This window comes from Erinaceus europaeus, chromosome 19 (genome assembly GCF_950295315.1).
Source record: "Erinaceus europaeus chromosome 19, mEriEur2.1, whole genome shotgun sequence".
NCBI lineage: Eukaryota > Metazoa > Chordata > Mammalia > Eulipotyphla > Erinaceidae > Erinaceus > Erinaceus europaeus.
This window is the reverse complement of record NC_080180.1, coordinates 41,634,312-41,659,882: the sequence shown is the minus strand read 5'-3', so window position 1 is coordinate 41,659,882 and position 25,571 is coordinate 41,634,312. Positions and strand designations below refer to the sequence as shown.

The following is a 25,571-nucleotide window of genomic DNA, read 5'->3' as shown; positions in this document are numbered from 1 at the left end:
CTGTTTGCTGTGACAGGAGAACATGCATCAAGATCATCTAAAATTGTACGGAGTTGTCTAAATTAATTTTTCAAGAATAGAAGATGAATATCGCCTTAATTTTCAGTGAGAAATTATTACACTGAAATCTATAGTTCTTGAAAGTTATTTGGTGAGGCATTTGGAGACATCAGTTAGGTTATTTATGATTAATACTTTTCTATTAAGCTTTTTGTGTGCAATTATACAACTGTATTTTTTTAAATTTTCAATGTAGAAAATACTACCTTATAGATATAACGGCTTTCAGACTTTTGCATCTACACATTATCATTTCTATTTCAAAATCTCACATTACCACAAAAGTTACAAAATAGTATTCATATGACATGTTATAACCTATTTAATAGTAAAAATATCATAAATGAAACACATGTCAGCTAATTAGAAAAATCTGAAAATATGCTCAGAAGGACAGGAATTACATTGTTAAACTGCTTTGTTATCCAAAAATCAATATATATTTATAATATAAAATATAAAATACAAAGGATTGAAACTTGAGATATAATATGCTAGCAATTAGTTACTATCGTACCTTGATTATACATAAATATCAAGGGCTTCAGTAATTCCTTGTGAGAATGTTTTTCTCATTTTAATTTCAAAGACTTTTTTATAAAACAAAACGAGTGAAAATAGAACAATTTTGATATGATACAATTGTTATGGCATAAAAAACAACATAAAATATACTTTCTTTTCTTCAAAAGAGGTTATTCCTGTTACCATCTTATGCCTGAGCTGAGGAGGGCCCTCGTCCTCCTTTCTCTTTCTCTCTTTCTTCTTTCATTCTATATTTCTCTTGACAAATAAATCTTACAGAAAGAGTTCCTATACATGAATTATTTTCCTATGGACTTTTTCTTTCACGAAATATTTCTCTGGAGCATGTTATGCTACTTGGTAACATTTTACTGTCAACAGAACTTTTTCCTGTCAACTGTAAACCATCAATCTACCAATAAAGAAATTTTAAAAAATTAATGTGAAAAAAATAACTTTCTCAGGCCTGATGGTGATGGCCCTGGTTTTATATGTGACCACGCACAAGGACCTGGTTGGAGTCCCTGGTCCTCACCTGCAGGGGGAAAACTTTGTGAGGGGTGAAGCAGAGTTACAGGTGTCTCTCTCCTTTTTTTTTTTTATCCTCTTCCCTCTCGATTTCTAGTTGTATATCAATTTTGGTACTTAGATCTCCCTGGTCACAGATAAGCAATCTTCACAGCATCTGGAATGATGTATCTTTTCCAAAATGTTTTCAACTGACCCTGTCCATATCCATCAGAGGACTGACCATTTATGACATCTATGATCTTATAAATGCATTTATATATTTTCTTATTATTGAGTTATTCCTATATCTTGTGTATAACATATAAGTATCTACATAAAGCTACAATATGTGGGATATATGACAGGGAAATATTTCCTTCCATTAAGTTGGATTGGATGGCTTCTTTTATTGGCAGTTTCTTTCACTCTGTAGAAGCACCGAATTTGATGCAATCTCATTAATTATATTTTTATTGTTTCTCTTGTTGTTGAAGTTAAGGCCCCTAAAACATCTCTGTCTCTGTCATTGGTGATCACAGATGTGTTCTATGTATTTTATTGTCTCAGGTCTTATCCATCTTAAATTAGTCTTTGCATATTGTATCAAATAATGCAGGTTAAAGTCAATGTTCTGGTGTTTGCTAGAACATGACTTTATGCAAAATTCTAGAAGGAATTATCCTTTTTATTGTAGTAAATATCTTAATTGTTTGGAAAATTAAAAACTCAACTTCTACGGCTGGGTGGTTGCACACCTGGTTGAGAGTAAAGAGTAACATGCTACAGTGCCCAACGACCCAGGTTCGAACCCCCATTTCCCACCTGCAGAAAGAAAGCTTTGCAAGTGGTGAAGCAGGTCTGCATGTGTCTCTGTCTTTCTCCCATTCTATCACTCTTCCTAATCTCAATTTCTGGCTGTCTCTATCCAATAAATAAATAAATAAATATGATAAAGAAAATTAAAAAAAACTCAACTTCTTTGATTAAAGCATAAAATATAAGTCAGCACTTATTTCCATCTTTTAAAGTATATATTCATCACTAGCAACTAATAAAAATGCTAAAAACAAATCAATCACAATCATGAAAACTCTTCTAGGGAATTTTAACAGAGGGTACCTGATATATTGTTCTTGTATTAAGATTCTTCTTTAAGGAATGTCTCTCATAATATTTATAAAATTTTCAATGGTAGAGATTCGGGCAGTAGCATAGGGGGTTAAGTGCACGTGGCACAAAGCGTAGAGACTGGAGGATCCCGGTTCGTGCCCCTGGCTCCCTACCTGTAGGGGAGTCACTTCACAAGTGGTGAAGCAGGTCTTCAGGTGTCTTTCTCTCTCCCCTTCTGTCTGCCCCTCCTCTCTCCATTTCTCTCTGTCCTATCCAACAACAACATCAATAGCAACAACAATAACTACAACAACAATAAAAAAATACAAGAGCAACAAAAGGGAAAATAAATAATTTTTTAAAAAAAAATTCAATGTTTTTTGACACAAATATGTTTAAAATAAACAGATTTGATAATGTAGTCTCTTTTCAATTTATTTGAAATGCCACTGGTGAATAGTGATAATATGGCTTATTGAATATTTATTCTTTAAATCAGTGTGAGTGTGTATCCATAAGAGAAATAGAGTCACTTTGTGCATTAGTGCTATTTCAGGTCACTGTTATTAACAATCCAGAGTTGCAATTATTGTCATAAGCAGCAAAAAGCACAGAATACAGGAAATTAGAAGGTTAAACCCTTCCTCAGGATACATTTCTGATAATAAAATAAATATATCCTGACAAGTGAGATCCTCAATTAGTCAGGAAATAAGAATGAATTATTAGGGAAGACTGTTACATGAATATCAAGTGAGGATACAGCTTACATTCATTACTCACTTAGCAAAAAGTGTCAAGTATATCAATTTAAAATTTTTGTTTATTTTTATTATTGGATAGAGACAGAAATGGAGAGGGGAGTGGAAGGAAGGGAGACAGAGAGACACCTACAGCTCTACTTTACTACTCGTGAAGTGTTCCACAGTAGGTGGGGACCAGGGCCTTGAACCTGGGTCCTTGTACACTATAGTGTGTGAACTTAACCAGGTGTGCCACTGCCAGGCCCCTTAAATATGTCATTTTCAGAAATTTCACACACTACCAATGGATAAGCTATTGTTTTCATGGCTCAAAATGTTTTTATTTCTTACTATTGTTGAAAAACATCTTAAATGGCCATCATAATTTCCAATAAGTTCACAGTTTAAGATTATTTACACAAATACTCAGGAAAGTGTAAATTTCTTCTAAAGAGAACTATGCAATTAGTCCTTAAATAACATACAGGCATGACTTACTTACAATTCAGTAATTTAGAAGCCATAGCGTGAGGGTCTTAACCACTTGTCAGTCAGTAATAGTAAAAGGAGTGACTAACATTATTTTAAAATTTTATTACAGTATAAAAGGAAACATACTTCTAAACAACAGCTGAAAAGACATACTACCCACTATGTCAAATGATCTGATTTATGTTTCCCAAGGCAACAAAGCATCAAGAAGAAAACAGACTAAACTTACTTTAAAGTATCTCTTTTTATTTATTATATTTATTAATTTATTGGATAGAGACAGTCAGAAAGAGAGAGGAATGGGGAGATAGAAAGGGAGAGAGACAGAGCATCTGTGAAGCTTTCTCCTGAAGATGGAGTCTAGTGGCTTGAACCCAAATCCAAAGAAATTTACATTTTCCTGAATATTTGTGGAAATAATATTGAAATGTGACATTATTAGAAATTATGATGGTCATTTAAAATGCTTTACAACAATAGTAACAGGTAAAACATTTTGAGTCATTAAAACAATAGCTTATACATTGGTAGTGTGTGAAATTTGAGCTTTATAACATATACACTCAACCAGGTGCACCACGATTTTGCCCCAGCTAAACCCATTTTAACTACAATATTAATACAAAAACAATTTTAATCAACTTGAAATATCTAAACCCTTCATAAGAAGGAAGATATATATCCAGTATACTGAAAATACACATATTATTTAAATGTATATCACACAGCAAACCTAGAAATAGAAATTCTCATTTGCAGTCAAACATAAAAATTTTGAACAGTGAGTTTTTTAAGGATAAATAATTGTAATAATTTTACATGTAAATTAACAGACCTTACTCCAATTAGTTATAATAGGACACAAATAATATTGCAACTCCTGAAAGAGCAATCTTATATAAAATTCATTTAAGTAAAAAAAAAAAGTTCAGTAAAGACCCTTTCACAAGAATGACAAAATGTTGAAAATTTATTGTTGGTATGTTTTTGTTTTGTTTTGACCAGAGCACTGCTCAGCTCTGGCTTATAGCAGTGTGGGGGACTCAACCTGGGACTTGAGAGCCCCCAAGCATGAAAGTCTATTTGTATAACCATTAACCATTATGCTATACCCCCACCCTGTTGGTATGTTTTAAGGGAAAGTTCAGAGAAGATTATATGTGAACATATAAGTAAAAAAAACCAGTGGCATCATCTAGAGAACCTCAGAAATCTAACTCACTTCATCTTTCCAGGAGTATATTCAAACTTAGTGACTAATACACAGTTTTTCTTTTTTTATATAACATGGAACAAAATTGAACAAATAATTTATTCATACACACACACACACGCACACGCACACGCACATGCACACACACGCGTGTGCGCCCGCCCCAAAGTCAAGTTTGAGAATGCAATGGATGTGGATGGTAAGTAAAGAACAGAAGAGCCAACACCTACATGGAGAGGCCAGAGGGTTTAATACGGGAACATTCTCTAAAGTACCATCATAATGATGAGCAGGAACACGGGTTAATAGAACCTTTGTTGAAATATTACAATCAATTCAGAGTAATTTCTTATTTCAATGAGGAATCTTCAAATTTTAAAGAAGAGTGTCTTTAAAGAAGAGCCGACGACTAGAATTCACAATGCTATACTGCTTGCTATCACTGAGTTTTAATAGTCAAGACAATATTCCCTTGATTTTTCATAGAAAAAAAAAAGAAACAGTGGCTAAGTCGTTGTCTATGAGATATATTTTGAAAAGTCCTATATGCTAAATCACAGATGTGACACGACACCAGCTCTTACAAACAACACTCTGGGAATCATGCATGGCAATCCAGGAGATGAACAGAAAATCGTGTTGACATTCCCAAGAACACCAGAGAAAGAAACACAATCTCAATAAGATATCCTCTGTGGCCTTGAAGAATTTTCAGATGGTTCACAGTAGCTTCAACTCATATTTAAGACTTAGAATTTCCATTCCTTTTCTTTCTCTCTTTCTTCCTTTCTTTCTTTCTTTCTTTCTTTCTTTTTTTTGAATAGCATCAATTTTTTAAACTATACTTCAGATCTTATGAAGCCATTATCTTAAATAGTCATTTCTTACCTTTAATTCTTGCACTTTCTTGACTTTTTTCCTGCTGGAATTAAAACAGAAATAGATCAAAATCCATAAACACATGTTCAACAGTCTCATCTATAACATTATTATAACTACCTGTCAAAAGACTTCATTGTGCATATACTCAGAAGACACAGTAACACAAATCTCACTTTATAAACTATTCAAGACAAAATTTCTATCAGTTTAATAATTAGTCATATTGGATATATATACGTATCTATGAAATCACTACATTATATCAATAATAAGTTATACTTAAGTGGTTAATTCATTATGAACAAGTAGCCACACCTATCATATCTCTTGGGTCATTTTCATTTAGTTTCAATAGATATAGAATTATAATGTCAAGATTTATTTGTAATACCTCTACTTTAATTATAAATTAGCGGTGAGTTAAAATGTTTGAGGCAAAACTGGAGAATCCAATAATAGAAAAATGAAATTTAAATAGTCTTCATGTTTCTAAGGCTAAAGTTGACAATAATTCTATTATAGTATTTATGCAAACAGAGCTTCAGGCAACCTGTCTTTCAATTTTACTTCTCCTTATTAGTTGCCTAGCAACCTCAAACATTTTAACCTGCTTGAATTTCTTAAATAAAAATTGTGTACTCTATAGGTCCCTAATTAATATTCAAGCCTATTCTACTCGAAATTTCAGATGTTCACAATAAAAATAATTTTGAAATATGCTTTTAGTAGTGGCATATGTGGGCCAGGTGGTGGTGCACCTGGCTGAATGCACCTGTTACAATGTGCGAGGAACCAAGTGCAAGCCCGTGTCTCCACCTGCAGGGGGAAAGCTTTGAGAGTGGTGAAGTAAAGCTGCTGGTGTCTGTCTCTCTTCCTCTATATCTTCCCCTTCCTTCTCGATTTCTGGCTGTCTCTATCCAATAAATCAATAAGGATAATTAAAATCAAATAATTAGAGTTGTATGTATATATGTCTATACACATTGAGCTACAGAAATACAGGTAAAGCAATTTGGATACCATAGTAAAAATATGATGATGTTTAACTATACACAATCCTAATCGTATTTTGAAAATAAATATGAATATTCGTAAAATATATTAATTGAACCAACTCATTTAATGAAATCATTGAGTTCCATTTATTCACTATGCAAATATGTTTTTATTTGTGTATTGCACCTAACAAAAGCACTCCGAGGAAGGGGTATTAGGATAGGTTGGGGGAAGGAAGTGGGGCTTTGAGGTCCAGTTATATAAAGGTAGAAAGGAAAGGACCTAAGTTGGGAGTGAGAGTGTTTTGCAAACACCTATCATGGGGAGATGAGAAATTGTACTCTTGTGTCCACAACCGTCCTGTGAACCATTAACACCCTCCCCCCAAATAATGTGATGAGACAAAAAATAAGATACAATGTTTGTGTGGTTACTGTTCGTCTATCATTTTGTTTAATTTTAAATATATTTATAGCTGTGGGACTTGAGGAAGAAAAGAAGATATATAGTAAATACTGGGACAGAATTGATCATGCATATACCCATTTTCAGATCAAGGGAGCCCTGTAGTAGCCACCTGGTTAAGGGCACATAGTACTAAGTGCAAGGACTTGCCCAATGATCAGGGTTTGAGTTCCCAGACCCCTGCCTGCAGGGAGAAGCATCACAAGCAATGAGCTGGTCTGCAGATGTCTTTCTTTCTTCCCTTCTCTCTCCCCTTACTCTTTCAATTTCTCTCTGTCCTATCCAATAAAATGGAAAAAATGGTTGCCAGGAGCAGTGGATTCGTAGTGCCTGCACCAAACCCCAGCAAATAAATAATTAAATACATAAATAGATAATTTTCAGATCTGTTTTCCATTTATCTTATTTTTTCTTGAATAAATTTGAAATATCATTGAGATATCTTAATTTCTAATAATCAAGCTATCACTTTGGTAGAACTTTGAAATACTAAACTAGTCGCTTCTTGAATAGGTTTTTAAAATAAGCTTTTAAAACTTTATTTAGTTAATTTGATGGGACAAAGAGAAATTTACAGAAAAGAAGATAGATAGAGAGTGAGAGACAGACACCTGCAGTACTGCTTGAGTGTTTGTGAAGCTTTCTCCTTGAAAGTAGGGGCTGGGAGCTTAAACCCTGGTCCTTCTGTATAGTCCTTCTATATTTATTACAAGAGAATAACAAAGAATTTATAGGCTTATATAGAAACAAGAATGGGAGGAAGGTGTTGTTGTATATGGGGTAGAGAAAATTTCATAGTAAAAATGCTTCTTGAGTGAAGATTGCATTATGATAAAAATACCTTCTATGAGAAAAGAGTATTAAGCTGCGCAAAAGCATAGAATGATAAAATACCTGAGACCTTAAGAACTGTGGATAATTAAGCAAACCTCAATTATACACATTTTCAACTATAAGGACTATATACAAATATTTTCAAGAAAGACCTCTGTTTGAAAGAAAATGTATTTCCAGTTATAGCCATATATATTAAACACACTAATTACTATAACAGTTTTACACTGTTTTTGTGGTGTGAAAAAAAGAGATATTCCAAACACCAATCACTAATTAAAAGATGTGAAGTAAATAAAGTTACACATCACTAATGAATGCTGGTGTGGAAATTAGTGAATTTGTATATGGATAACTGAAAATGCAGACACATATAAAGAATATTTCATCTGTGTATGTGCTTTAATTGATTTGGATTGTGGTTTACTAAATCTGTAAATGGCAATTGGGACAAAAGTAATTATTTTGTAAGAATCTAATGAATTGACTTTAAAAAAATCCAGTTGCTGAAATATTGTACTATTTCTTAGTTATTCAATCTATATGAATACTATTAAAAGTATATAAAATATGAATTTATTATTGATAACAGAATTTATATAACTATGTGAGTTATATAGAAAATATTAATTGAGTCCAAGTTAACTCATACTAATAAACTATTCTATGCACAGGCTATCAAGGGGCTTGATGCATAAAATAAGAACAGCAAGAATTAACAGTTTAAATGTTAGTCCCAACAAGCAAAGAGGTTGATTCCAAGTATCTCTGAAAGGTATACTAAGTATTAATAGTAATGGAACACATACAGCAGTCTTTGTGAGAAGCAAATTTTAATTTATCTACATATATTATCTAATGAAAGCAAAGAATCACAGACAAAAAGTGATAGCTGACTCATCAGTGAAATTATGTAAAGAGAGACTTCTAAGCCATGCAGTTATCAACTAGTAATAGGAATTCCAGGGGAAAAAAAAAAGAAACTAAAATGAAAACAGAAAAGAAGAAATAGTAAGAATAATTTACACACACACATACACACACACACACACACAACTATTGGCTGAATGACTGACATAATCAAAATATCCATCATTTCAAATAGTTAAATCTTTTTTTTTTCTTAAAGAATTTATTTACTTATGAGAAAGATAGGAGGAGAGAGAGAAAGAACCAGACATCACATTAGTACATGTGCTCCTGGGAACTGAACTCTGGACCTCATACTTGAGAGTCCACTGCACCACTGCCACCTCCTGGACTACAGTTAAATCTTTTTTAAAAAATATTTATTTATTTACTTACTTATTCCCTTTTGTTTCCCTTGTTTATTGTTGTTGTTACTGCTGTCGTTGTTGTTGGATAGGACAGAGATAAATCAAGAGAGGAGGGGAAGACAGAGAGGGGAGAGAAAGATAGGCACCTGCAGACCTGCTGTGAAGCTACCCCCCTGCAAGTGGGGAGCCGGGGGCTTGAAGAGGGATCCTTAAGCCAGTACTTGCGCTTTGTGCCAAGTGCGCTTAACCCGCTGCGCTACCGCCCGACTCCCTATAGTTAAATCTTTTTAAGAGGAGAGAATGTTTAAAATCTACCTCAGAAACTCTCAACTATTTAGAAAATTATTTGAAATACATACTTATTAATACACATATGCACGTATGAAAGAAATGGGCATGACAAATTTATATACATCTCCCCATTTTTCCCGTGCTCAACTTAGCACCTGACAAAGATCATATGGATTTTATTCTCTGTATGCAAAATCAGCTTTAATGCTATTGATATTATTATTATTATTATTAGCAGTAGTAGCAGATTTAGCAAGAGGACCAGAGCTTCAAACATGCATGGGACAAATTGCTTGAGGAAGAAATTATCATTCAGATAGAGAGACAAAGAAAAAGAGATAGCACAGCATCAGAGTTTCCCTGTGGTGATGCGGCAACAACATATGTTGTACCAAGGTATGAACCTAGGCCATGCTCAAGGCAAGATATACACCTGTCTGTTCAGCTGTCTCTCTTCCTAGTCGTATTTTCTTGTTCCTTCACCTATTACATTCGATAATAACAATACAAATAATAAGATATAAATGATATAATTCTAATGGTATACTGCATAACTCATTTTTTATAAGAGTAAAAAAGGAAACTATTGTTTTTATGAAGAAAAAAGTAAAACTCAGAATAGGAGCTTACAGAAAATTACAGAAGCCAAGGAGGTATTTGGTGCCTATGATGGTCCTCTGGTTGAAAGGATTTACTAAGGAAACATGACCTCGCATATTGAATTTATCTCAGTATAAAATTTCTATTGTAACCAAAAGCAGAATGGGAAACATAAACTATCTTATGATTTGATAACGATATTAATGGATATACATAAGAAAATACTTTAGCATAAAATGAGAAAACAACTATTAAAGAAAATTTAACTGGAAAAATTAAAAAAACAAAGTGTCCAAATGATGAATACAAGAAATCAGTTAAATAGTATAGTGAATGAGAAAGATGATGAGGGGAGTTCAGCAGTAGTACAGTGGGGGTAAGTGCATATGGCTCAAAGGGCAAGGACAGGAAGACCTCAGGATCCCAGTCAGAGCCCTAGGCTCCCCACCTGCAGGGGAGTCGCTTCACAAGTGGTAAAGCAGGTCTGCAGGTGTCTTTCTCTCCCCCTCCGTCTTCCCCTCCTTTCTCTATTTCTCTCTGTCCTAACAATGATGGCATCAATAACAACAACAATAATAACTAGAGCATTAAAAAAAGGGCAACTAAAGGGAAAATAATTAAATAAATATAAAAAATGAAAGAAAGATGATAAGTAAAGCACAAGGCTAAATTGTGAGAAAGTCTCCTGGAAAAAAAATGGGGAAAAATATAAAGCTAAGTGACATAGGACTTCGAATTTGTAGAATCACAGGCTAATAATAGGGGTTCTAGGGAAAAAAAACCAGAAACTAAAGATGGAAGGAGTAAACAGAAGAAATGGTACAAATTATTTTTTCATGATAAATAACATACTATAAGATGAATACAAATTTGCTATACATTAGGTTATCAAGGAAGTTTGGAATAAATCAGTGAGATTAATTAGTCATCTAATTAATTTGGCATCATTTAAATTAATAAAAGCAAATGTTTTTTCCTCCCATTTTATAGGTGGTTGATGGTTTACAGTATGGATGCTTACACATGGGTACAGTTTCTCTTCTCCCCATGACAACTGTTTGCAGAAGATTCTTAGGTGTGGGGATGTTGCCGGTCAGGCAGGATTCAGACCCCATAGTCTCTCCTTGAGACAGCAGGAGACCTAAGGGTCTCTCTGCCGCTCCTCCCTCTCCCTAATGACTTTGATGCCAGCTCACTGCACCTGCCCTGTGGGGCAGCGTCTGCTGGCCAAAACTGCTGCACAAACAAGATAAAGTTTATTTTCCCCGTAAGCATATAACAGTTGGAAGTACCCAAGTCATAAATAGCTTAACCGTTGAGATTGTATCAGTCTTTGCTCCAGCAGGGTTCCTGTTAAGGCCACAATGTCCCTGTCCCCAGCTTGTTCCCGCTACACCATATTGACCTTTAGAATCATTGGTCCAAGACACACTTCCTCTTCTCTGCCTGCTTGCTCAAGTATAAGAAGACCCCCTTGAAACCCAATAAATGCACTATCCCCTGCCATAGCGTCCAGAGTCTTCACTCGGCGTGCTCGCCCCCACTGCGGCCTGTTCTACTCCTCTAGGACACCTCTCTGGTGGCCAACAGAGTGGTGGGGATGGGGTGGACAAGGCAAGCCTTCCAGAGCTTTCCTTGCACTTAGGCACAGTTTAGGTATTTCTATCATCATATATCAAGACCCCAAGGCCCTCTTCACTCTTTTCCATTCTGCCTTTCCCAGAGTTTTTCTTTGGTGCAGTATAAAACACCCAACCCAAGCCTGACTTTGTGTTTCTCTTTCTGTCCTAAAATCTAGTGTTTTATGAACTTATTGCTCTGTAACCAGAATATAAAGAGAAGATAACTAAATAGTGATCTTATTATTATGGAAATAAAAATAATTATAAAATATTTAGATTCAAACAGATAAAAAGCACTACAGGACAAAATTCATGGATATGGAAAGTCAACATCTGCTGAAACTTTATCATTAATTGTCAAGAGACAAACAAAAAAATCTAATACAAATCTCAAACTACATATTCAACTGAAGGAACAAAAATAATAGACCCCAAGGAAACAAAGAACAAAAATAGATTAAGAATATGAACACATTTGAATTAAAAATTGTGATAAGATTAACAAGGTTTTCTAGACAAGTGTTTGCAACAATTATTTTAATAACTATAAATTAGAAGTTTTTGACTCTTCAAAAACATATAGAAACTAAAACTGAAATTATAAAACACAAATATACTGTGATTTTATTTAAGCATTATATCCTAGTAAGCCTTTCCTGGAAATCCTGGGGTAATTTACCTATTTTTAGAAATAAAAGGACAAAACAAACAAAAAATTGGGACTGGGTGGTTGCACACCTGGTTGAGTGTAGATGTTACAATGCACAAGGACCCAGGTTCAAGGCTCCAGTCCCCATCTGAAGGGGAAAGTTTTGCAAGTGGTAAATCAGTATCACAGGTCTCGGTCTCTCTCTCTCTCTCTCTCTCTCTCTCTCTCTCTTTCTCCTTCTTCTCTCTAGATTTATGACTATCTCTACCAACTAAATAAAGATAATTTAAAAAGTTTTAATCAAATACAACTGGATAGGTAAGTCAATTTAAAAAATAAACATTCATGAAATAGCTAGCAAGAATATTTCCCCAATACGAAAATGCAAACAGTTTTGAAAATGAATTATATTAGGCAATTCAAGATATATTTAAATTTTATATTGCAAGATAATCTAAATTTATAAGATATATGTTATTTATTGTATAATGGAGAGTAAGTAGTAATAACAGATCACCTGTAAAAATATGTTTAAAAAATTCTATGGGTTTTTCCCGGAAGATGGCAGACTGGGAAGCTGCTAGTGGCTTGAGCTCTGACCACATCTTCTGGAAACAGTAGGGTTTTCTGTCTTTAGTAGGCCAGTCAATAAGGGGTCCTAGTAGTGACACCAAGGAGGTGACTATAACTTAATATGGGTTAAAAATTAGAGTAGAAAAAAAGGGGGAAATTTTTTTTTTCCATTTAATTATAAAGCAAATCTCCTCCCCTCCCACCCCCCTATAACCAGTCCCTGGGGACCAGCTCCTAGCAGGCTCCCCTGCTAGGAGCTTCTGTCTTTACCAAATTCCTGTCCCACCAGGGAATATCATTCATTCTAAGTCTATACCCTTCTGAAACCTCTGGCCTTTTTTCTTTCTAAGTAGCCAACCCTCCCCCACCTCACCCCGCATAGCTAATTAAATAATTATAAATAAATAAATAAATAAAAACTCTTTCCTTTCATCGCTCTTTTATGACTGTTCTTTTTCTTATTTTTCTCTCTTTTTTTTTCTCCTTTTCTCATTCCTGTCATCCTTTCTTCCTTAATCCTACAGCTTCCAAAGCCATAGGCCCCAGCCCCCACACCACCAAACAATGTGCTTTTTTGAATTCACTGACAAACATTTGGGAATTATTTTGGGGAAGAATTCTGACTCCTTTAGCCTCCCCTAGAATATACAGTGGATAGTAGATTTGCATAACTGTCTATTTCAGCTATCCTTGTCTAGTCCTGAGGTGTTTTTTTTTTTTCTCATTCTTAACAATCAGCTGCCTCTGATCACGAGGTTTGAGGTAATCTGGGACAGGGTTTTTTTTTTTTACCCTGCTCGATTTTATTATTATATTATATAAAGACATATATCTTCCCCCCCTTTAGGTTGATCAGAATTAACTCTTAGGGTATCTTTCATTGCTAGGGTAGTGGGCATCATTGCTAGGGTAGTGGGCATCTTATCTACAGGCTCTCCCCTCCCTCCTCCTCCTAGATAATTTGAAAAGTTAAATTAAATTAAATTAAAAATAAAGCAATAAAAAAACCTTTCCTTTGACTGCTCTTTAATTACAGCTCTTTTTCTTATCTTTTCCCTTTTCTCTCACTTGTCTCTTTTTTCTTTTTCTTTCTTTTTTTTTTTTTTTTGTATCTTGACATACACTTCTTCCTTCCTTCTTTGCCTTTCTGAATTTGTGAATTATTTTGGGGAAGAAATCTGACTCAGAGTGGACTCTCTATTTGTGTATCTCTGCTCTAGTTCCCTTTCCCCTCTTGCTACCCCTAGAATATACAGTGGATAATATATTTGCATAACTATCTATTCTTGCTATCCCTTCTTTCTTCTCTCTTATTCACTGGGATTTGGTTACTATTTTTTCACAGACTGGAGAAATTGTTTGGCTAACTGGTAATGATTAAACTGCTTCAATACTTCCTTCAGTTGCTACTGTAATTCCTGAGGTTGGTGAGTGCAATTGCCATAAAGGTATTTAGTACAGTGTTGCTTGTACTCAAGACACAACAGCTGAGGAACAAAAGAGTATAAAAAAAAAGAAACACATAAATCAAAAAAATGGGTAGATCAAAAACAAATAAAACTACTACTCCAATGAATGAAGACAAGAGCCCAGAAGAAACTACAAATCAGCCAGAAGTAACCATAGATAAGAAAAGTATGCAAGCAATAATAAACTTATTAATCACAGAAATGAGAACAACATTGGAGGAAAGGAATGGAGGTATTAGGGAAACAACAGTTGAGACCCCCAAGGAAAATATTGATTATCTTGAGGCATTTAGAGAACTGAAAGCTGAAATAGCTTTAATGAAGAAAGAAGCTGAGGCAAGGGAAAGCAGATTAACAGAAGCAGAAAACAGAATTAGTCAGACAGAGAATGAGTTAGAGAAAACTAAGAAAGAGGTGAAAGAGCTTAAAAAGAGATTGAGAGACACTGAAAATAACAACAGAGACATATGGGATGATCTCAAAAGAAGTAACATTCGCATAATTGGCCTGCCAGAGGAAGAAAGAGAGGAAGGGGAAGCAAATATTCTAGAGGAAATAATAGAAGAAAACTTCCCAGACCTGAATAACAGAAAGGACATCAAGATTCAAGAGGACAGCAGCAACAAATGTGGGGGAGGTTGTGGGAACAGAGGAACCCTTTTGCATTGCTGGTGGGAATGTAAATTGGTACAGCCTCTGTGGAGAGCAGTCTGGAAAACTCTCAGAAGGCTAGACATGGACGTTCCATATGATCCAGTAATTCCTCTCCTGGGGTTATACCCCAAGGACTGATTCCATAACACCCAACCAAAAAGAGGTGTGTACTCCTATGTTCATAGCAGCACAATTCATAATAGCTAAAACCTGGAAGCAACCCAGGTGCCCAACAACAGATGAGTGGCTGAGAAAGCTGTGGTATATATACACAATGGAATACTATGCAGCTATCAAGAACAATGAACCCACCTTCTCTGACCTATCTTGGACAGAGCTAGAAACAATTATGTTAAGTGAGCTAAGTCAGAAATAAAGATGAGTATGGTATGATCATCAACAGAAGTTGAGTAAGAAGATCTGAAAGGCAAAATAAAAGCAGGATCTGACCAAATTGTAAGTAGGGCACCAAAGTAAAAACCCTGCGGTGAGGGGTAGACATGCAGCTTCCTGGGTCAGTGGGGGGGTGGGAGTGGGTGGGAGGCATGGGTCATAGTCTTTTGGTGGTGGGAATGGTGTTTATGTACACTCCTAGTAAAATGTAGTCATATAAATCACTAGTTAATACAAGAGGGGGAAAATTAATTGTATGTCTCGAAGTTTTTCAAAACACAAACTGAATCTTTTCAATATATAGGCTGTGTAATTGATATGCAGACTCTCTCAAAAGCCTAGACCAAGTAGATCAGAACCAACCAATAGCACAGCTATATACAAGATACTGGGTACTGTACAGCAAACCCTAACAAAAGGACTTTTCAAAGTTAACCCAATTACCAAATAATGTGATGATAACATTAACTATCGATTGTCTTTTTGAACCCTAAGACAGCAGGAACCTCACATCTCCACTATAGAGCCCCTACTTCCCCCAGTCCTGGAACCCTTGGATAGGGCCCACTTTCCTGTATGCCTCTCCCAATCCATATCAAATAATATTGCATCTGCCAATCACAACCTAACCAACACGATGGCCACCTCAACATGCTTCACTTCAGACTATGTCCAGAGACTTCACTTGTGGAATGACAACCCTTCAGCTTCATTACTCGGGTGAGACCTTTCCTTTCATAGTATACTCTCCATCTCAGGTGGTTCACTTTCTAACAAAGTCCCAAAACCTAGATATACACAAGTTTCTGTGAGAGAGAGCATATCTTCACACGTATCCGTAAACTACTGCAAAATATATACCTGAAAGCAGAAGTACACTAGAGTTTGCAGTGAGTACCCCCCTAACAGTTCCTCTCCACTATTCCAAGCTTTGGGTCCATGATTGCTCAACAATTTGTTTGGCTTTGTATGTTAACTCTCTTTTCAGTCACCAGGTTACAGATGTCATCAGGTTGCCAGACTGAAGACCCCACGAATGTGTCCTGGAGCTCTGCTTCCCCAGAGACCCATCCTACCAGGGAAAGAGAGAGGCATACTGGGAGTATGGACCGACCAGTCAACGTCCATGTTCAGCAGGGAAGCAATTACAGAAGCCAGAGCTTCCACCTTCTACAACCCACAATGACCCTGGGTCCATACTCCCAGAGGAATAGAGAATGGGAAAGCTATCAGGGGAGGGGGTGGGAAATGGAGATTGGGTGGTGGGAATTGTGTGGAGTTGTATCCCTCCTACCCTATGGTTTTGTTAATTCATCCTTTCTTAAATAAAAAAAAAAAGAAAAAAAATTCTATGTTCATAGTAGCACAATTTGTAATAACTTAGACTTGGAAGCAACATAGGTGTCCAACAACAGATGAGTGGCTAAGAATGTTGTATATATATTTATTACTCAGTTATTAAGAATGATGAATTCATCTTCACCTCATATTGGATGGAGCTTGAAGGAATCATGTTAAGTGAGATAAACCAGAAAGAGAAGTATGAATATGGGATGATCTCACTCATGGACAGAATTTGAGAAAGAAAAAATAGAAAGGGGAAACAACAAGTTTAACTTGGACTAGGTTTGGGGTATTGCACCAAAGTAAAGGACTCAGAGTGGGGAAGGAAGGAGGTTTTTCAGGACTTGGTGCTTGATAGTGGAGGAGGAGTTGGGGGGGGGGTGCAGAAAACTGGGGAATTCTATACACATATCAAAAACTGTATAACTATAAACTACTAATCACACTAGTAAAATATAAATTAAAAATTATAAATTGTCATAGTACACATTAAAAGTAGAAAAATATGGGAGTCGGGTAGTAGTGCAGAGGGTTAAGCGCAGGTGGCGCAAAGTGCAAGGACCAGCACAATGATCCTTGTTCAAGCTCCCAGCTCCCCACCTGCAGGCGAGTCGCTTCACAGGTAGTGAAGCAGGTCTGCAAGTGTCTGTCTTTCTCTCTCCCTCTGTCTTCCCCTCCTCTCTGCATTGCTCTCTGTCCTATCCAACAACAATGACATCAATAACAACAATAATAACTACAACAATAAAACAAGAGCAACAAAAGGGAATAAGTAAATAAATAAAAAAAAATTTAAAGTAGAAAAATATAACTTAAATATAGAATAAAATGATTTACAGAATCTATCTGTACAGATAGGTATATTTATACATGAATAAATTGTTATACTTTCTAGTAAAAACAATGCCAAATAGGAAAAGTCTTCAAACTTTGTTCAAACATTACCATGTAAATTAATATAAAATTCCCAGTTAAACTATTTGTTAACCTATGAAGTTAGAGAAAATGAAAACATTTATTAAAAAAAAAAACCTGTTGATTCAAGAGTGCTGGGTGATGATGTACCTAGATGAGCACACAATAGGATGGATAGGGACCCCAGTTCAAGTTCCTGGTCCCCACCTAGTGGGGACAGCTTCATAAGTAGTGAATCTGTATTGCTGGTGTTTCTCTTTCTTTCACTAATTCTCCCTTTCCTTGCGATTTCTCCATCTCTGTCCAATAAAAAAATAAATAAATAAAAATGTATTTAAAAATTGTATAATCAACAGGATTGAAAGAAATTGAGAAATCAGGAAAAAGAAATTACCCCCCCCCAAGAAAATTTTAGGATCACTAGAAACCTTCAATGTAAAAAAAAAAAAAATTAGATGACCCAAACTAAATAGATACAACTTGAAAGCTAGACAACGATAACAGAGGAACTATTTGGAAGTGTGAAAATAATCCAAGATCATTTTATGATTCTGAAGGAAGTTAACGTACATAATAAGATTTGCATTGTTTGAAATATATGCAAATATTTAGAATGAATCCTTTTGAGAGTAGAATTATTGTATATAATTTTTTAATTTAAGAAACCAAGCTATCTATTGCCCAGAGGTTTTATGAGTGGTGAAGCTAACCTGTTGGTACCTCTCTTTTTCTTTCTCCCTATTTCCCCAGCTACAGGCTGGGGGTATGGACTGTCCTGTCAATGCCCATGTCCAGCAGAGAAGCAATTACAGAAGCCAGAACTCCCACCTTCTGCACCCCATAGAAAAGTTTGGTCCATACTCCCACTAGGGGAGAAATCATAGGGGAAGAAGACCATAGGGCTCTGAACTCCAGTTCCATCAGGACCCAGAGAGAAATGAGGGGAATAAATAAATAAATACATAAATAAATAAAGGACACTCAGAAGTAGTAGACTGACTTAGAAAGATAGAGAACAAAGGAATACAGAAAAATGTGCAAATATATATATAGAGAGACAGTTATAGAAATAATAACCCATATCTATGACCTTAAGACAATTACTGCTACCATAGGAGGTAATGGGGACACAAACTTCTGGTGGTGGGAACAGTGCAGAATTATACTTCTGTTGTCTTATAATTTTGTAAATCAATATTAAACCATTAATAAAAAATTTTAAGATGCTCAGGAAAGGATGGTGGTTCTCCTAACAGAGCATACACAATGCCAAGCATCAAGAATCTGATTTACGCTCCCAAGCCCCCATCTGCATGGAGGAAGTTTCATGAGAGGTGAAATATGACTGGTTCTTTGGTTCCTTCTTCTCTATGTTTCTATTTTTCTTCTCTTTCCTCTCTCCCCCCCTCCCTCTCCCCCCCTCTCTCTATATATACATATATATATATATATATGGCACAGGGAATGGTGGAATAGAGTAAGCACCAAGCCTCAGTGATAATCCCAGTGGCAAAAAAAATAAATAAAATAAAACATATCTCAAAACTAAGTTAATGATTAAATAACCAGAATAAAGCAACTTGGAAACAAAGATTATTTTGTCAAATTTTAAATCTACAGCAGCTGAGACTTGAAGAAATATATTACTTTCAAGGAAAAATAGAATCTCATCAGACTTACTAAAGTTTAATTTGCCAAAATACGGTTAATGAATAACATAGGCTAAAATAGAGAAAAACCAATACTTTTCAGAATGGGAAATATTAAATGACTATAATTCTAAAGTCATGATTATTTGATGAAGTTCAATAGTTTTCTCTAATTGATAGAGAGCATAAAGTTTAGGAAGTAAAAGCAAACAAGCCTTTTAGGATCTAATTACATAAAAACTTGATATTGTTATGTAAATGACATCTCTCTGTAATAAAATATCAATGTATTTATATACTTATTTTTATAAAATATTTTAGGAAAGAGGACACCAAAGCAGCACTCTGGCATGTGTGGTGCCTGGAATGGATCTGAGGACCTCAGGCATAAAATTCTGTACTGTAACTGCTAAGCAACATTAGTTCCATACATATATATTAAGATGATTTTTTCCCTTTCACATAAGAGCAAGCATTTATAAAACTACTCAAGGCTATGGCCCTGATGGTGATATAGTGGATACAGTGCCAGGGTCTCAGCACAAGGTCCTGATTTTGGTCACTGGCATCACAAGTACCAGAGTGATGGTCTGATTCTCACTCTTACTCTCGCTCTCACTATCTCCTTATCACTGTCCTAACAAAGCAGAGAGCCCTGCGGTAACTAGAGAGGGCAGAGAGTAACTGGTCCATAATGGAGAAATAACTGGATAGGTGGTGGGAATGGTTTGCAGACACCTAACTTGAGTAGCTAATAGGTTGTTTCTGTGTCAACAACTATCCTATAAGACAGCAATTCCCCTAATACAGGATTTGGAAAGTAAGTAAAAATAAGTAAAAAATTAAAAAGCTCAGATGACATTAGACAACAATTTTAAGTTTATGCAAAATAAATATCATAACTTATGGTAACTTTAAACAACCTAAATTTCACTAAGAACTGATATACAATGTGCTGTTTGTCCTTGCACAGGTTCATACACTGAAATTCTCAAAATACAGCCCTTGCCTCCTAGTTTTTCTTATTCCACAGCTGACCCTCTATGAAGAAGAAGAATTTCATCAGCTGGCGCTGACGCACCAGAGGACCAGACTTGCTGTTTCTTCCCCTGGACTCACATCAACTGACTGCATCCCTTAAACTTGCTGGTAGACTTTGGGACAATCTCTCTATGCTGCTGGACACATTGAAAATCAACTTCGACAGTCCATTTGACTTCACCTCGGACAGCTTGGAGCCTCTCCAGAGACAGATGAACTCCCTTGCCAAGGTGGTACTCCAGAACTGCCATGGTTTGGACTTGATTTATGCTAAATAGTGTGATCTTTGTCTAGAAAAATGTTGTTTCTTTTGTAAATGAAATTAGATTTGTAAAACCGAAATGTTAATATCTTGCACAAACTTAGCTGTGATATTAAGAATTCCTTTTCCCCTTTCAATACTAACTCCTGGTTCTCTTCTCCTTTAACTGCTTGGCTTCTACCTCTCCTAGGCCCTTTGCTAGCTATGGTAGCTCTATCGATGATTATTCCTTGCCTCATTCAATTCCTCAAGAAACGCATACATGACATAATTAATGTTTCAGTACAGAGAGTCTCAGTTCACGCTTACACTCGTATTCCTTTAGAGGAAAGAAATGCTCTAACTGACATTGATCCATAAACACTGTTAATTAATTAAAGAAATTAGGAGGAGATGTTGGGAACATGTGTGAGCCTGATAGAGCTTAGGGAGAACCACCCCCATCTTTGGATGGAGGTCTGAGAAGATAACCTCTTGGTAAGTCTCTCTCAACCGAGGTGAGCATAAGGGGGGAAACTCAGACTTGGTTCTTTCCTTCTTGACTCTCAGGCCCACAGATACCCCAGTACTTCCCTCCATTAACTGCAGGCCACATGGCCGCAGATTCACTCATTCAAAGTCACCTTCTGATCACAGAAGAACACACCTTATCACACACTTCATCACACACCTCAGACCCCAGACAAGAGAGATTCCAAACTATATGGCCTTTTGATATTCATCTTCTCTCTGTCTCACCCTACGGGTTTAACCCCTATGCTTCTCTCAAATACCTTTGGATAATTAAGTTGCTTGTGTTATGGAAAATAACTGTCTTGTATCTCATCAATTCCTGTCATACCAACCCCCTACCTTAGGGGCATGCTGACTGTTAAGAAACCTGTAATTTCTGTCATATTGCAACAATAATTACCTCCATTGCTTTTCTATTTAACTCATGTCCACTTTGCTAATAAACGGACTCTAGGATTCTGGGACTCTAAGGACTCAGATTCTAGATTCACGCTAAGAGTCCCCTAGTGTCTTTTACTTCGTGTCACCCCTGTCGTGAGCGAGAAAGAACCAGCCCGTTACCTTTCCCCTGGAGGACACCCTGCCGGAGAAGGAGAGAGACACCCCAAAAGTGCAATAGTGGAATTTGAACTTAAAACATAAATGAAGTGTTATTTATTTAGGTTCTAGCTAATAAGTATGAAAGGAAAATGTTTTAATAAGCAAAGCATATGATTGAGGGAAAATGCAGCTGGGGTTAAACTATACTGTGCATGGCACAGTTTTTCCTTTGTTACCTAATTTTATTAAATTATTTCATAATTTTGTTACCTAATTTTATTAAATTATTTCATAATCAGCAGACATATTTCCTAATAAAACAAACGAAGAGGCGGTGGGTAGATAGCATAATGGTTATGCAAACAGACTCTCATGCCTGAGGTTCCAGAGTCCCAGGTTCAATCCCCCGCACCACCATAAACCAGAGCTGAACAGTGCTCTGGTCTAAAAAAAAAAACTAAGAGCAAATGTATCTAGTTACTGAATTTCAATGTGTAAGCAAAGAAAAAGGCCTGACTAATTTAAGGCACCTGTTAATTTCATTATCATAGAAAAAAATATGATGGTACATGGATATTATCTGATATTGTGTATCTGCACATGCAGATGACTTAAACTGCTGCTTAGGATAAAGAGATCTGTGGACAGCAGGCTGTAAATAGTTCCTGAGGGGCTGGAACAACCCAGCTGAGGTGTGTGACCCACCTGGCTGAATAGCACTACAGCTGAAAAGAGCTGACAAGCAGCTTCTGTTTGTATCTAATCTTCACATTCCAGGGACCTCGTTTCACTAAATCATAGCTTTCTAGTAGCACTGTATAAGCTTTCCCGCTGCTTATTTCTTTTTAATCTAGATTGCACTCAAGAGCTTTTATGGGGAAAAAAAGAAAAGCAACAATAAACTCATTACCTCTTTGGGGTAAAATCCTCTGAGCTAAAATAAAACTGAAAAAAAAATCAGATATGAGTTATAGTTAAAAAGTGTCTGGGAATGGCTAAGCAATAATTAAGGTAATTTAAATCTTTAAAATATTATATATATATAATTTTTTAAGTAATTTTGATTTCTACCTGGAATTTATGTTTAATTTTTTATTTAATTAATGCATTATACTCAATACTTCTTTGGGGATCAACAATGGTAGAGAATGTTCCATCTTCCGAAGGGAGTCGGGACAGCACCTGAGGAATATGGGTCCTGATATTGGGGCAGTTTGGAATGTTCCTACTCATGACCACAGAATGTGAGCTCAGATCTACAGGGATGCAGAGGTCACATAGGCTCCTAAGCTGAATATGGGACCCAGACCACATCAAATCGATAGGGTTTATAGTCAACAATATTTATACATCTTTCCCATATTGGAGAGCTGCTCTCTTCCCTGATCCAGCTCTTGGTCCTTTATGCAGCCATGACATCATCTCCCCAGACAATAACTTGGATTCACTTGCATATCAGATTTCAGGCTCAGAGAAAAAAAAAACAAAAAACAAAAACTAGTATAGCCACAGGCCCTGTAACTAAAATATGCCTACTAGCTATCTACAAAATGGAGTGCCCTCAACTCTCCATCTGCACTATTCCAGCCTTTAGATTCATGACTGGTCAACAATTTGTTTGGCTTTGTATGTTAACTCTCTTTTCAGCCACCAGGTTCCAGATGCCAGCAAGATGCCGACCAGACTTTCCTGGACAGACAACGCCACCAATGTGTTCTGGAACTCTGATTTCTCAGAACCCTGGCCCACTAGGGAAAGATAGAGGCAGTCTGGGAGTATGGATAGACCTGTCAACACCCATGTTCAGTGGGGAATCAATTACAGAAGCCAGACCTTCCACCTTCTGCAACCCACAATGACCTTGGGTCCATCTACTTCCAGAGGGATAGAGAATGGGAAAGCTATCAGGGGAGGGGATGGGATACCAAGATCTGGTTGTGGGAACTGTGTGGAGTTGTACCCCTCTTATCCTATGGTATTGTCAATGTTTCTTTTTATAAAAAAAAAGAAACAAATGTCAAAATTTAACCTTAGTTCAGAGTTTAATAAAATTTATATTGAGGGGTGGGGGTAGATAGTATAATAGTTATGAAAATACACTCTCGTATTCGAGGCTCCATATTCCCAAGTTCAATCCTCTGCACCACCATAAACCAGAGCTGAGTAGAACTTTGGTAATTGTAATAATAATAATATATTGAAATCAAATAAAGTTTTATGTCCAAGTTTTATAACATCATATTTAAAATACAATGAAACTTGAGGTAAGAATAAGTTATTGCTTATTGCTCAGAAATATTAACATCCTCAATATTTTCAAGAGTGATGTGAAAACCACATTCTGCTTCAGAGTATTATGGCATACTGGAGTGTCAAGTAACTGCACAAGCAATCACAAAGGTCAGGAAAAGCCCAGTCACAATGGAATGCGAATGTAGTAATAATCTATAAATAGTATAGTCGATAACTCAAACAAATGAGGATGGGTTATGTGAATGAGAAGATAGGTCAAGATCATGCTCAAAATTTAAGTGAACTATGGGGAATGACTAGCTGAAAAAAAAAGTCAAGGTTAAGAAATACAAAATGTATACATAGACATCTGACTTCTATATAAAAGGTCATCGGTTTGGGAAAAGTTTCAGAATTTCTCAAATTTTAGTGTGCATAAGGATCACTGGGGATCTTGTTAAACTATATATTCCCTTCCCGAGAAGTGAATCTATTCAATAAGCTTTGTCTAAAATATCTTGAAATTATATTTCTCAAAATGTTTCTGGCAGTTATAAGTTTGTATTTCTGCATTACAAAGTAGATTATTTAACATAATAAAATTCTCATAAGAACTATTTAGTATATAATTTCTCTAAAATTGTGTCGCAAATTGGGAATAAATACATCACAATTAACAGCTACTATCAGTTGGATTGTGTTTAATAAGATTAAATCATTTTAGTCTGATATCTTTCTTGTCCCTAAATGGTTTTGATGTCATAAATTTCCTTAAAAATAGAATACTCTTTTATAAAATTTTTGGACCCAATAGCGTCATTTTTCCATGATCCATATGTATTTAGTGGGTTATTTAGCAGACTACTAAGCATTATTATGTATAGTTAAGACTCTATGATTCAAATTATATTATTAGAGTTTTGAAATTAATGTATCTAACATAATTACAGAGCATCCTTTGTTGCTGACAAAAATAAAGTTAACTTTATTTACTTTCAGTAATGCACAAGGTCTATTCAGAGGGGTAGTACCTGGAAAAGCTAAAAAGGAGGCATTAGGATTGAACAGGGAAAGCTCTCTCTCTCTTTTTATTTTATTATATTCTTTTCTTTTCCTTTTACTACCCAGAGCACTGCTCAGCTCTGGCTTACAGTGGTGCAGGAGGTTGAACCTGGGATTTCGGAGCCTCAGGCATGAGAGGCCTTTTGCATAACCATTATGCTATCTACCCTTCGTCCAATATTTATATTTTGTATTCATTTCTTATTGAATAGAGACAGAGTGAAATTGAGAGGAAAGTAGGAGTGAGCTGGAGAGCAAAACCTGAAGCACTGCATCATTACCTGTGAAGCTTTCTGCCCACAAGTGGGTACTGGTGGCTGCAACCAGGCTCTCTGCACATTGTTAATAAGTGCATTTAAACAGCTGCTATTCAGCCCTGAGTTGTTTTTTTTTTTAAGACTTAAAAAGTGGGCAATGTTATCCACTTCTCAACATCTTTCACACCTACATACACATCCTTTTGTTATTCTGAATCAATGTAAAAAAGTTACTATAATGACAAATAGAAGAACCGAAAAAAAATCACAATAAGAGAACAATTAAAGGGGAAGAGAGAGAGAGAGAGAGCAATAAAGAGAGACATTAGAGCAGTTGCTAAAGTAACAGGAAAGGTAACAGATGCCCTGTCACTACCCAGCCTTCCCAGGAGAAACAA

At 35.9% G+C, this 25,571-nt stretch overlaps 1 protein-coding gene across 1 annotated transcript in view; it reads right to left on the bottom strand.

Moving 5' to 3' along the window:
* The window catches only part of FSTL5 (follistatin like 5), a 736,076-nt gene that overhangs the window by 563,180 nt on the left and 147,325 nt on the right, over positions 1–25,571 (bottom strand). Inside the window, exon 3 of the mRNA XM_007529584.3 lies at positions 5,542–5,575. Coding sequence (XP_007529646.1) covers positions 5,542–5,575 — 34 coding nt within the window. The remainder of the gene's footprint in view (positions 1–5,541; positions 5,576–25,571) is intronic.